The sequence below is a fragment of the Cebus imitator genome, unplaced genomic scaffold (assembly GCF_001604975.1).
Source record: "Cebus imitator isolate Cc_AM_T3 unplaced genomic scaffold, Cebus_imitator-1.0 Scaffold88, whole genome shotgun sequence".
Classification (NCBI taxonomy): Eukaryota; Metazoa; Chordata; class Mammalia; order Primates; family Cebidae; genus Cebus; species Cebus imitator.
The window spans coordinates 6,008,575-6,020,967 of NW_016107403.1; the positions used below are offsets into that span (position 1 = coordinate 6,008,575).

The window sequence follows — 12,393 nt, forward strand, 5'->3', positions numbered from 1 at the left end:
CAGTGAATGACGTGTTCCGACTCTGCCTCTGTGTTGTCCAGAGTTTGGGTTCTGAGAACAGAATCCATTCAGCTTATTCCAACTAAAAGGGATTTATTTCAGGGTATTAAGCAGTTTTGAGAATCACCAAAAAGAACTGAAGAAGCAGACTTCAGGCTGAGCTTTAAGAGTTGATGTCTGAAGGCTTCCTGCAAAGCAGGAAGGTCCTTCCAAAACAGGACCTCCAAGGGAGCTGCTCCTTCTTCCGAGATCAGGAAATCACTTTCTGAATTCTGCCATGGCAGCCTCTTCAGAAACCTGCTTTGTCCAGGAAGCCAGCATGATCAGGAAGCTTCCACTAGAGCTGCCAGCTGCAGAACCATGCTCTCCCTGCCCCATTCACACCCACAACGTGGATCTCCAAACCCTGTCGCCCCACAACATTGAAGCTAGCAACCAAACCCAAGCACCTCTGGTGACAGTCTCCCAGAGAAGTCAGATACTAAAGATGTTTGTCAGCAAAAATATAAACAAACTACAGCCTCTGTCTCACTTTTATCTTCTAAGTCTTATGCAAGTACATCAATTCATGGAACTAAAACAAAGCTAAAGCCTTAGCTGCAAGGGAGTCTGGAAAATGTAGTTTTCTGATTTCCAGCCTCTATTTTCAAGACCACTGGGAGGTGGATGGAATGTGTGTTGAGCACTAATACATCACGGCCTCCAGACTGAAGGTTAGGCAGGGTTGAGGGGATCTGCTTATGGCATCTGGTGCTCTGCCTACAGGTGCCTAATATTAGGCCAGAGAGGACTTCTGGGTGCTTTGGGCCCTGAGAAAAAATGTCCTTTGGCTTAAAAGCAGTTCTCAGCAGCCAAGGTTTTTCCTTAGCAACTAGGTTCTGTGCAGCCAGTTCACATGTTCAAGACATTTCTCCAGCATCTCTATGTGTAACCATTTGATGCTTTCATTTGACAGGTAAGATAATACCAGCTAGTGGAGACAGGATGCTGGCCAAAATCAGAAATGCATTGAGTATAATATTACTAATCCTGAAGTCTAAAGAAGGAGCTTCTTAACTTTTATGGAGATTGAGGACTTCTTTGAGAATCTCATGAAAACTTTGGCCCTTCTATCCAGACAGATACGTATATACGCAAAATACTATGTATAATTTCAAGCGCCCTGGAGTTCACAAAGTCCAGGTTAGGAGCTCTGCTTACTAAATACAACCATGCTGACTCTAGGGTAAACAGTTGTCCCAGTTTTCCCAGGAGAACTTGGGCCTTTCAGTGCTAAAACTGGGAAAGACCTGGCAAACTGAGTCAATTGGTCATTGTCTAGTTGACTCTGAAAATTTCCCAAAGCCCTTCTCAGTGTGAAATATGCTCTTGGAAAAGTCATGGCAGAAGGCTTTGTAGCACTTCATGACTGCTGCACTCAGTTGAAGTAGATTGCTGTCATGGAAATCTAGGCCCACAGACGTATGGTGACCTAGTCAGGGCCACACAGCTAGCAAGTAGCACAGCCAGGACTAGAACACAGTCTCTCAGTTCCTAGTGGGTGCAACCCTTCCCTGCCCAGCCAGACCTGTACCCCTGGCCTGCAACTGGAGGGAGAACACTGCTGACCCCAGAACACAGCTCTGCACAGCCAGCAGGAGTCCAGGCTCACCCCAGGCCGCAGAGGGCCAAGAAGAGGCTGCCGTCACTCCCAGTCAACTCCTCCCACCCTGTGTTCCCGGAGACAACATGGGGCTGGCTTAGGGGCTTAGTGTGAGTCCAGCAGAGAAGGGTCACTTTTATTCTCATGAAAGTCTGTCTCACCGGCTTGCTGTCTCTAAAACTTTCTTCAAAGCAGAGACAATTAGAAGTTAAAGGCTTGAAATGAAACCAGAATGGATAGTGGTCATGGCTGCACATTGTGAATGTACTTAATGACACTGAATTCTACACCTGAAAATAGTTGAGGTGTTTTTTAAAAAGAAACAGGTTGGGTGCAGTGGCTCATGCCTGTAATCTCAGCACTTTGGGAAGCTGAGGTGGGCAGATCACCTGAGCCCAGGAGTTTGAGACCAGCCTAGGCAGCATAGCGAAACCCAACTCTACAAAAAAAAATACGAAATAACCAGGTACAGTAGTGCACGCCTATAGTCCCATCTACTCAGGAGGCTGAGGTGGGAGGATTGATTAAGTTCAGGAGGTTGAAGCTATAGTGAGCCATGATCACACCACTGCACTCCAGCCTGGGTGACAGAGTGAGACCCTGTCTTAAAAAAAATAAGGAGGCAATGAGTATGTTTTTCGTTTTTCTGAACCTTGTTGTGCTACTGTGATCTCTTCCTGTATTTATAATCAGCACGATCGCTCCAATCATGAGTTTTGCTTTTCTTCCAGGCCGGGCCATCTCCTTTGTGACCAAGAACTTCTTTTCCAAAGCCAATGGAAACAGAAGTGGTGCTCCCAACGTGGTGGTGGTGATGGTGGATGGCTGGCCCACGGACAAAGTGGAGGAGGCTTCGAGACTTGCGAGAGAGTCAGGAATCAACATTTTCTTCATCACCATTGAAGGTGCTGTTGAAAATGAGAAGCAGTATGTGGTGGAGCCCAACTTTGCAAACAAGGTAGATGCCCAGAGACCCACCCAACAAAAGACTTTTCTGCACTCTGAAAAGTTATAATGCCATTGGAGTGGGTTTCCCATGCCTTTAAATGTGCGTGAAGCTCATTTCTAGGCAGTAAGGCCTCCAGGGAGGGACTGGTCAATCTGGAACCTGCAATTACCCTCTCAGAGCAAAACCCCACATCCCCTCAAGGCCAGCAGCTTTGGAGGACAGTAAAGGGGCAGTGCCCCGGAATTCTAGCTAGGTTCTTCCTTGCTCCTCCCATAGCCCCAGGGGAGTCTCACCCAGGCAGCCCAGGGAGCCTTCACACTCATGCAAGCGAGCATATGCCCTCTCTCTCTCTCTCTCTCTCACACACACACACACACACACACACACTTTCTTCTGTATATACACATTGCCAATTAATGAACCTGATGAACGATAGAAGGGGAGCGCTGAACCACAGCAGTGAGATGGCATTTTCAGATGCTTCTCCTGGGTTCTGTGGAGATGCCTAGCAAGAGATGTGATCGAGGCCTCCCTCCCTCACTCCACCAAAGCTGCTCAGCTTTTGTGTGTCTGGTAAAATGGAAGACCACATAAACCTTCCTTCAAAGAAGAGGCTGCAGCTTTAAAACAGAAAGAAAGCCTTGGACAGGTTTGTCTTTGAGGCCCTTCCGGCTTTATATTCTACGTGTTCAGAGCCAGCAGGGCTCAACCTCCTGCAGCATCTCAAACCGATGGCCACTTCCTGCTCCTTGAAATGCCCTTCTCCTGGACTTCCAGGACGCGGCATGGCTCTTATTTCATGACCTCTTGCCTTTTTTCTGCCCTCAATGTGGACCTCCCCTGGTCTGCACCCTCCTGTTTAAGAGGCCCTGTCCCTGCAGAATCCCTCCCAGGGTCACAGCTTCTGCCCTCATCTCTTGAGCTCTTAGCCATCCATTTCCAGCTGACTGACTTTTCTCTACCTGATGACCTCTTAGAACCTTAAAATCCACCTGTGACAAGCCAAGTTCATCATGTTCACACAAAAGTGTTTCCTCCTCTGGACTTCACACGAATGACCACATACCCATCCCAGAGGGGCAGTGTCATTGCAGAACTCCTCAGCAGCTCCCACATCACAGATCTCTCTCTCTTTCTCTCTCTCTCTCCTCTTTCCCACACACGATGCCCCCTTCCCAGTTCAAGCTGGTACCCTGCATCTGGTCCTTCTTCCTGCTCATGCTCAACCCAGGTTCGCTTAGATTTCACAGTGAAGCCCAACTCACGTTTCTGATTCCAGCCCTGTGAGGTCCTTGCTCCAAATCCTTCATTGCTACCCATTGCTCTCAAGGCCTTCTGGGGTACAGTCCCACCCACTCTCCTGGCCCATCTATCATCCATTATGACCTCCCACAGCCCTGAGTTCCAGTCAACTGGTCTCCCACCCACACCCAGCACCGCCACTGTCTCCTGCTGTGACTTCACTGCCTGGTGGGAATCCCTCCCTCCATCTGTTGGCCAGAATTCAGCTCAGGCTCAGCACTTATCTCACATGTCACCAGCTCCATGGAAAGTTTTGTTACCCCATTTAGGTGGATTTTTTTGTTTGTTTCTGTTTTGAGACGGTGTCTTGCTCTGTCACCAGGCTGGAGTGCAGTGGCGTGATCTCGGCTTACTGCAACCTCCGCCTCCTGGGTTCAAGCGATTCTCCTGTTTCAGCCTCCCCAGTATCTGGGACCACAGGCATGCACCACATGCCTGCGCCACATGCCCAGCTAATTTTTTGTATTTTAGTAGAGACGGGTTTCACCATGTTGGCCAGGGTGGTTTCGATCTCCTGATCTCAAGATCTGCCTGCCTCAGCCTCCCAAAGTGCTGGGATTATAGTCATGAGTCCATTTAGGTTTTTACAAATCAATTTAAGAAAAATATTTCCCAGGAAAGTTTGAAGCCATCTCTTGTTCTAAAATAACCTTTTAATTAACCAAGGCCATCAGTAGTCATCTGGTCTGACTCTTTCTGTGACCCAGAGGTAGGGGTAAGGAAGAAACACCACACCTGGTGAACACTATGCTAGCCACTTCCAGGAGCTCAACAACCAGTTTGCTCAAGGGGTATTTGCAGCCTCCTTGTTAGGCACTGGTAATTAAATATTCATTTGCCTGGAGGCAGGGTTGTCTGCCTCTGAAGGTGGATAGATTGTGTTCCAATCTCATGGACTCAGGAAGTCCCTTCATAGCTCTGTTTCTTTGTGGCAGGGCATTACAATTCTACCTTGCAGGGTGAGGGTGGGGATTAAATGAGAGAATCATTCCAAGAGCATGTGACGGGACCCCCAACATGTGGTCATTCAGCAACTGTGGGATCCCTTCCCACCTGGTGACGGGCTGCTCTGGAAACATTTCTGTAGTGATTTATTGTGTATGTCATCTCTTTTCCCAATCGGAATAAAAACTTTCTTTAGTCCTCTCATGCCATGGTGCCCACCAATGCAAATCTTATGGCTGGCTGCCAGCACAAAGGAGGGGCCTGGAGAAGCATACATGTGAAGCTGATTCCAGAGATTTAATATCTCCCTATGAATTTGCTTAGCAGACAGCTTTCCACTAATGCAGGCGGGGACCCAGCTGAAATTGAGGGAATGGGACTGAGTCCAGAGATAACCCAGGGGCTTTGCCTCAGTGGGTGCCCGCTGGGTGAACCGAGGTGGAAAAACGTGAAAGGAGAACTAAAGCAGAAATCAAGGGTCTGCTTGCTTCTTCATCTGCCCTGGGGATCAAGCCTAACGTTGACACTGGAGGATCTGACCCTGACCTGGCGCGGGTCCCTCCCCTCTGTCTTCTAGGCCGTGTGCAGAACCAACGGCTTCTACTCACTGCACGTGCAGAGCTGGTTTGGCCTCCACAAGACCCTGCAGCCCCTGGTGAAACGGGTCTGTGACACCGACCGCCTGGCCTGCAGCAAGACCTGCTTGAACTCGGCCGACATTGGCTTCGTCATCGACGGCTCCAGCAGCGTGGGGACGGGCAACTTCCGCACCGTTCTCCAGTTTGTGACCAACATCAGCAAAGAGTTTGAGATTTCCGACACAGACACGCGCATCGGGGCCGTGCAGTACACCTATGAGCAGCGGCTGGAGTTTGGGTTTGACAAGTACAGCAGCAAGCCCGACATCCTTAACGCCATCAAGAGGGTGGGCTACTGGAGTGGTGGCACCAGCACGGGAGCTGCCATCAACTTCGCCCTGGAGCAGCTCTTCATGAAGTCCAAGCCCAACAAGAGAAAGTTAATGATCCTCATCACCGACGGGAGGTCCTATGACGACGTGCGGATCCCAGCCATGGCTGCCCATCTGAAGGGTAAGCTGGGCTTGCCAAGCAGCCTGGGGCTGAGGCATCTTTCTGGAGCTTGGTGGGCCAGTGGGACAAGGAAGCTATTGTCTTTTTATGCATTGACTTTTTCTACAACTTAATAAAAATGTACAAAGCTTCAGGGAGGGCATTAGGGGTAGAAACACTGCAAGCCCCTCTGAGCAGGGAGAGGAAAAGGACAGGGCAGCAAGGTGTCCTAAGTGGCATTACAACCCATGGCCTGTGGATGACTGGGCACATTAACCCTTTCCTTTACATCCTGCACCCTGAGGCATTTTCCACAAGGGTGTGATACATTAAAAGGGAATTTGACTTATCACTTTACCTCTATTAAAAACACCAAACCTCTGTCTCTATTGAATATGTCAAATTGTACCTAGACCACTAAATTGTGTTAGTAACTTTTATTCCTTTCTTTATGTATGTCCGTATGTATGTATTTATTTATTTATTGAGAGACAGAATCTCGCTTTGTTGCCCAGGCTGGAGTGCAGTGGTGTGATCTCTGATCACTGCAACCTCTGCCTCCCGGGTTCAAGTGATTTTCCTGCCTCAGCCTCCCAAGTAGCTGGCATGACAGAAGTGCACCACCACACCCGGCTAATTTTTGTATTTTTAGTAGAGACGGGGTTTCACCATGTTGGCCAGACTGGTCTTGAACTCCTGACCTCGGGTGATCCTTCCTTCTTGGCCTTTCAAAGTGCTGGAATTACGGGCATGAGTCACCGTGCCTGGCCATGTGTTAATACTTTTTAAGGAATAATAATGTATTTAAAGACAAGTACTCTTTCTGTAAGCAACTGTTAACCAGATTCAGGGGGCTTCAGAGAAACCTGAAAGGAATTTTAATTCAGATATTTAAAGAGGCCAGGCATGGTGGTGCACGCCTATTATCCCAGCTACTCGGGAAGCCGAGGTGAGAAGATTACTTGAGCCCTGGAGTTGAAGGCTGCAGTGATCTATGATTACACCACCACACTCCAGCCTGGGCAACAGAGCAAGATCCTGTCTCAAAAAAAAAAAAAGTTCAAAGAGCTGTTTCCACATAAAAATTTCTATGAGAGCAACAGAAGTTTTAAGATATGAAAAATGAGCAAAATATATCTGTAAATGTTTAGAAAATCAGTAACACTTATGCCTTTATTACAGAATTTATGTATAATCACTGTTCCGAAAAGTGTCATAAGTTATCAGAATATAAACAGCCTGGAGAAAACCGCAAGTGATAATAATAACAGTAATAATAATAACAGTAAACCTAGTAGTCATAAGTAAACCAATGCCCTGTAGATAAATATGAGTGTACACAACTTACTGCTGTGGTTGTTATTTCTTCTTCTGTGCCTACATTTTTTTTTTTTTTTTGAGGTGGAGTCTTGCTCTGTCACCCAGGCTACAGTACAGCAGCACAATCTCTGCTCACTGCAACCTCCACCTCCCAGGTTCAAGTAATTCTCCTGCCTCAGCCTCCCGAGTAGCTGGGATTATAGGTGCCTGCCACCACGCCCAGCTAATTTTTGTATTTTTAGTAGAGATGGGATTTCACCGTGTTGGCCAGGCTGGTCTTGAACTCCTGACCTGTAGCGATCCACCTACCTCAACCTCCCAAAGTGCTGGGATCATAGGCATGAGCCACTGCACCTGGCTTCTGTACCTACACATAACTCCAGTTATTTTGCAGGATTTTCTGAATGATTGAAAGCTGCTTTTAGTTCTTCCTAAAACAAGGCTTAATGAAGAAACAGTCCTGGTTTTTGGAATCCAAAGTAATCAGACACTGGGTTCAGGCAGAGTCTTCCTGGTGATTTACTTTTTATGGCGGGGTGCTTGATGCCTGCATGCCGACGATCACAAGGTCCACCAGACTCCTATCAGCAGAGTGAGGATGGATTAAGGCTCAGAAGCAACTGGCCCGAACTCCCAGATTGCATGGGCAGAGCCAGGTGGGCCAGCTTTTGACAAGCCCAAGGCTCTCCTACTTTCTCCAAACATCTGTCACCCGTTTGTGCTCAGCTTCACTATCACTTATTTTTCTAGATGTACCTCTTTCGGGCCTCATCCAGAGGGTATCCTTGGCCTACTCATCAGGAAAAATGAACACTGAGGGAAATGGCCTGGGTGCTCTCAGGGCAGCTTTAATGAACTAGGACCAAAAGATGCAAATTACCTAGGCAGGTTCTTACTCAGCCTAATGCTGAGATCGGTCTGAAAATGTAGTGAGCATTGTGTTCCTGGGAGTAACCAAGTCAAGGCTGGGTGACCATCTGTTAGAATTGCCAGTAGGAGATTCTCTACAAGAGTGGACTTGGAATCTGGAAAGCTAAATTTCTTTTTTTTTTTTTTGAGACAGAGTTTCGCTCTCGTTCCCCAGGGTGGAGTGCAAGGGAGCAATCTTGGCTCATTGCAACCTCCACCTCCCAGGTTCAAGCAATTCTCCTGCGTCAGCCTCCCAAGTAGCTGGGATTACAGGCATGTGCCACCACGCCCCGCTAATTTTGTACTTTTAGTAGAGATAGGGTTTCGTCATGTTAGCCAGGCTGGTCTTGAACTCCTGACCTCAGGTGATTCACCCGCCTCAGCCTCCCAAAGTGCTGGGATTGCAGGTGTGAGCCACTGCACCCGGCCTGGAGAGCTAAATTTCTAGTACTGTTTGCATAGTTTTTGTTTAAGGACAAGCCCTCCATCTTTGAGCAGGAAGGAGGGCTTAGTCTGTGTAAGCCCAGCTCTGCAGCAAAGCTGCTCTCACTGACACCTGGCAGCACTTAAAAGTCCAAAGCTCGCTCCTTCCAATCTAGACAATACTCAGAGGAAAGAAACTGGAGGGGTGAGAAAAGGGACTGGCAACTGAAATGCAACTTAATGGACCACAATCAAAGAGCAGCTTAGGTCAGAGCCACGTGAGGTAGGCATGGCTCTCCCAGGCACCCAGAAGATGCTAGAGATAGTGACGCCACTGTGGGGGCCCCAGGGGGAGATGCCAGGGCAGGAAGGCCACATCCAGGCTCCACCCTCTGTTTCATGGCCATTTTGCTCACCCCACTCAGACCAGCCTGAAGGTGGTGTGGGAATAGGCTATGGTAGAGTAAGGTCACGCACCTGCTGACCAGCTGCCCACAACCCAAATCAAGACCCATCACCCCAGGCAGCCTCCCAGCTTTCCCACTAAGCCTTGTCTCTGAATCCTGTCCTCTCTTCCCTGGGTAACTTCTCCTCACTGCAGTCTAACACCTTCAGTCTTATTATACTCCTTCCCATTTGCACCTAGATGGGCTCAAGTTCCTCCCTCCCTATAAATAAAACATTCTCTGTGACTCCACGTTCTGCTCCAGTTACCACCTACCGACTCCCTTTCACAGCCAAACCTCAGGAAAGGAGCTGTATGTGCTGACCCACATGTTCACTTCTTTCTCACTCTCGACTCAACAGTAGTTCATTTGGTTTCTTTGGCATCTTCTCCCGTGAGACTGTTCTTAACAAACTGCCAATGTCTTGTTTTCTTTTTGCTTTCTTTAAATCCCAGTGAGGCCAGGCATGGAGGCTCATGCCTGCAATCCCAGCACTTTGGGAGGCTGAGGCAGGAGGATCACTTGAGGTCAAGAGTTCGAGACCAGCCTGGCCAACATGGTGAAACCCTGTCTCTACTAAAAATACAAAACTCAGCCAGGTGTGGTGGTGCACACCTGTAATCCTAGCTACTCGAGAGGCTGAGGCAGGAGAATTACTTGAATTCAGGAAGTGGAGGTTGCAGTGAGTGGAGATCACACCACTGCATTCCAGCCTGGGCCACAGAGTGATACTCTGTCTCGAAGCAAACGAAAACCCATTGAGCACTTTTTCATGTTCATCTTACATGACCACCCTGCAACACCCAGCAGTGTTAGGCACCCCCTTCTTTATCTTGGAAGCCTTTCTTCATGACAGTGATGGAGCAGATGCTGGGGACCATCTCTCTAGCACCTTGGGCAAGGGTTCCTACATTGGAAATGAGGTTGGATTCAATGGTTTGTAAAGTCACCCTCAAGCCTAAAGTGATGCCGTTGCCTGTTTTAGTGTAAAAGATCTTGAACTGGCCAGGCACGGTGGATCACATCTATAATCCCAGCACTTTAGGAAGCTAAGGAGGGTGGATTACCTGAGGTTGGGAGTTCGAGACCAGCCTGACCAACATGGAGAAACCCTGTCTCTACTAAAAATACAAAATTAGCTGGGCATGGTGGCTCATGCCTGTAATCCCAGCTACTTGGGAGGCTGAAACAGGAGAATCGCTTGAACCCAGGAGGCAGAGGTTGCGGTGAGCCAAGATCACGCTATTGCACGCCACCTAGGCAACAAGAACAAAACTCTATCTAAAAAAAAAAAAATCTTGAACCAGCTTTTGATGCATTTAATGCTGTGTTCAGCTCTCCACACTGGTAGCAGGCGTGTGTTACGTGTCTGCATGGCCCCAAAACTTTCACTTGTCCCAAAATATCTTCCCCTCTTTTATTCCTGAACACAAAATTCTTACCATGTGATTTACTCCATTTTGTTCATTTTTTTCTCCTAAAAGACTATAAACTCCTGAGATAACGACTATATAAATATTGTTACTGTTAGCATATAGTGTTTGCTCAAAAGCAGTTACTGAGTGAAGGAATGAGTGGCCATACTTAGTCTTAATTCTGGAAACCTAGAGGTCTGCAGGAGTTTTTTGGTTTGGTTTGGTTTGGTTTGGGCACGTTTCTGATTTTGGATTTGCCTGTGCCAACAGAGCAACAACAAAGAAGAGATTCTTTGGCAGTTCCTTTTCTTGGGGACATTCATTCATCTAATCTTTGTCCCCACAGGAGTGATCACCTATGCAATAGGCATTGCTTGGGCCGCACAGGAAGAGCTAGAAGTCATTGCCACTCACCCCGCCAGGGACCACTCCTTCTTTGTGGATGAGTTTGACAACCTCTACCAATATGTCTCCAGGGTCATCCAGAACATTTGTACAGAGTTCAACTCACAACCTCGGAACTGAATTCAGAGTAGGCAGAGCGCCAGCGAGTGCTGCTTTACTGACTGACTCTTTGGGCAACCCCAGCACTTGACGGGGGCACGCACAGGGCATCCAGGCATGGAAAGGGCTTGGGGAAACAGATCCCCTGTTGTTATTCTTTGCCATCAGGCTTTTTCGTACTCCAAAACTTGGAGTGACAAAGAAGATCACAAATTTATAGAATGAGCCGAAATGCTACATCATGTTGAGGGCACTGGGGATTTTACATTTTGACAATTGTTTTCTAAATAAATGTTCAGAATACAGTGTAGCCCTTATGACAGGCTCACATAGAGCTTTTCTGAGATTTTTAAGTTTTTGTTTCTCAGTAGAACTCTGTAACTCTCAGCAAGTTTCATTTTTGTCATGATGATGTAGGAATTAATTAAATGTTTAAAAGGATGACATGCAATCTTTCTGACTGTGTCATGTGTACACAGGGTTCATGGCAGGGCCACCATTTGCTTTCCTCAGTTTGCAGAGCACCTTCTGTGGGCTCACGCCCGGCCTGATGTGACAGCGCACCTGCAGAGGTGCAGAGATCATGGGCAGTGGCTTTGCTTCTCCTGATGTGCCTCCCTCGCTGAGGTCTGAGCCAATGAATACTTGCCACATGATGCTTTAGGAGCAGCCAGCTCTGGAGGACCAAGCCGATCTTGCCTAAAAGTGGAGCAGTATGCCAGGTGTGGGGGCTCATGCCTATAACCCCAGCACTTTGGGAGGCTGAGGCAGGTGGATCACCTGAGATCAGGAGTTCAAGACCAGCCTGGCCAAATGGCGAAACCCTGTCTTTACTAAAAATACAAAAATTAGCTGTGCATGGTGGCTCAAGCCTGTAGTCTCGGCTACTCAGGAGGCTAACACAGGAGAATCACTTCAACCTGGGAGGCGAAGGTTGCACTGAGCCTAGATTGTGCCACTGCACTCCAGCCTGGATGACAGAGCAAGACTGTCAAAAAAAAAAAAAAAAGTGGTGCAGTAGGCTGCACATTGGAATCAGGAGGCTGCAGTGCTGGTTCCCAGACCCCACCCAGTACCGGTGAAATCTGAGTACCTGGGATGGGAGCTTGAACACTGGCATGTTTTAAGAGCTCTCAGGTGATTTGTATCTGCTGCCATGACCTAGAAGCACTGAGCTACCCCTGAGGAGTTAGTGTTACATTTCCTCAAAAAGGCCCCATTTTTGCCTGCTGCCCTGGGTCCATCCAGTTCAACATTTCTCTTGGATTTTTATTTTTTCTTTTTCTTTCTTTCTTTCTTTTTTCTTTTTTTAGACAGAGTTTTACTCTGTTGCCCAGGCTGGAGTGCAGTGGCAGGATCTTGGCTCACTGCAAGATACCTCGGCCTCCTGAGTTCCAGTGATTCTCCTGCCTCAGCCTCCTGAGTAGCTGGGATTACAGGTGTGCACCACCATGCCCTGCTAATTTTT

General features: G+C 47.9%; 1 protein-coding gene across 3 annotated transcripts in view; it reads left to right on the top strand.

Moving 5' to 3' along the window:
• Window positions 1-11,376, top strand: part of VIT (vitrin) — a 121,693-nt gene extending 110,317 nt beyond the window's left edge. For all 3 annotated transcript variants that reach the window (XM_037740753.1, XM_017534884.2, XM_037740754.1), the window contains 3 exons: window positions 2,374-2,600; window positions 5,416-5,929; window positions 10,768-11,376. In XM_037740753.1, coding sequence (XP_037596681.1) covers window positions 2,374-2,600; window positions 5,416-5,929; window positions 10,768-10,946 — 920 coding nt within the window. In that variant the 3' untranslated portion in view covers window positions 10,947-11,376. The remainder of the gene's footprint in view (window positions 1-2,373; window positions 2,601-5,415; window positions 5,930-10,767) is intronic.
• Window positions 11,377-12,393: the final 1,017 nt, after the last annotated feature.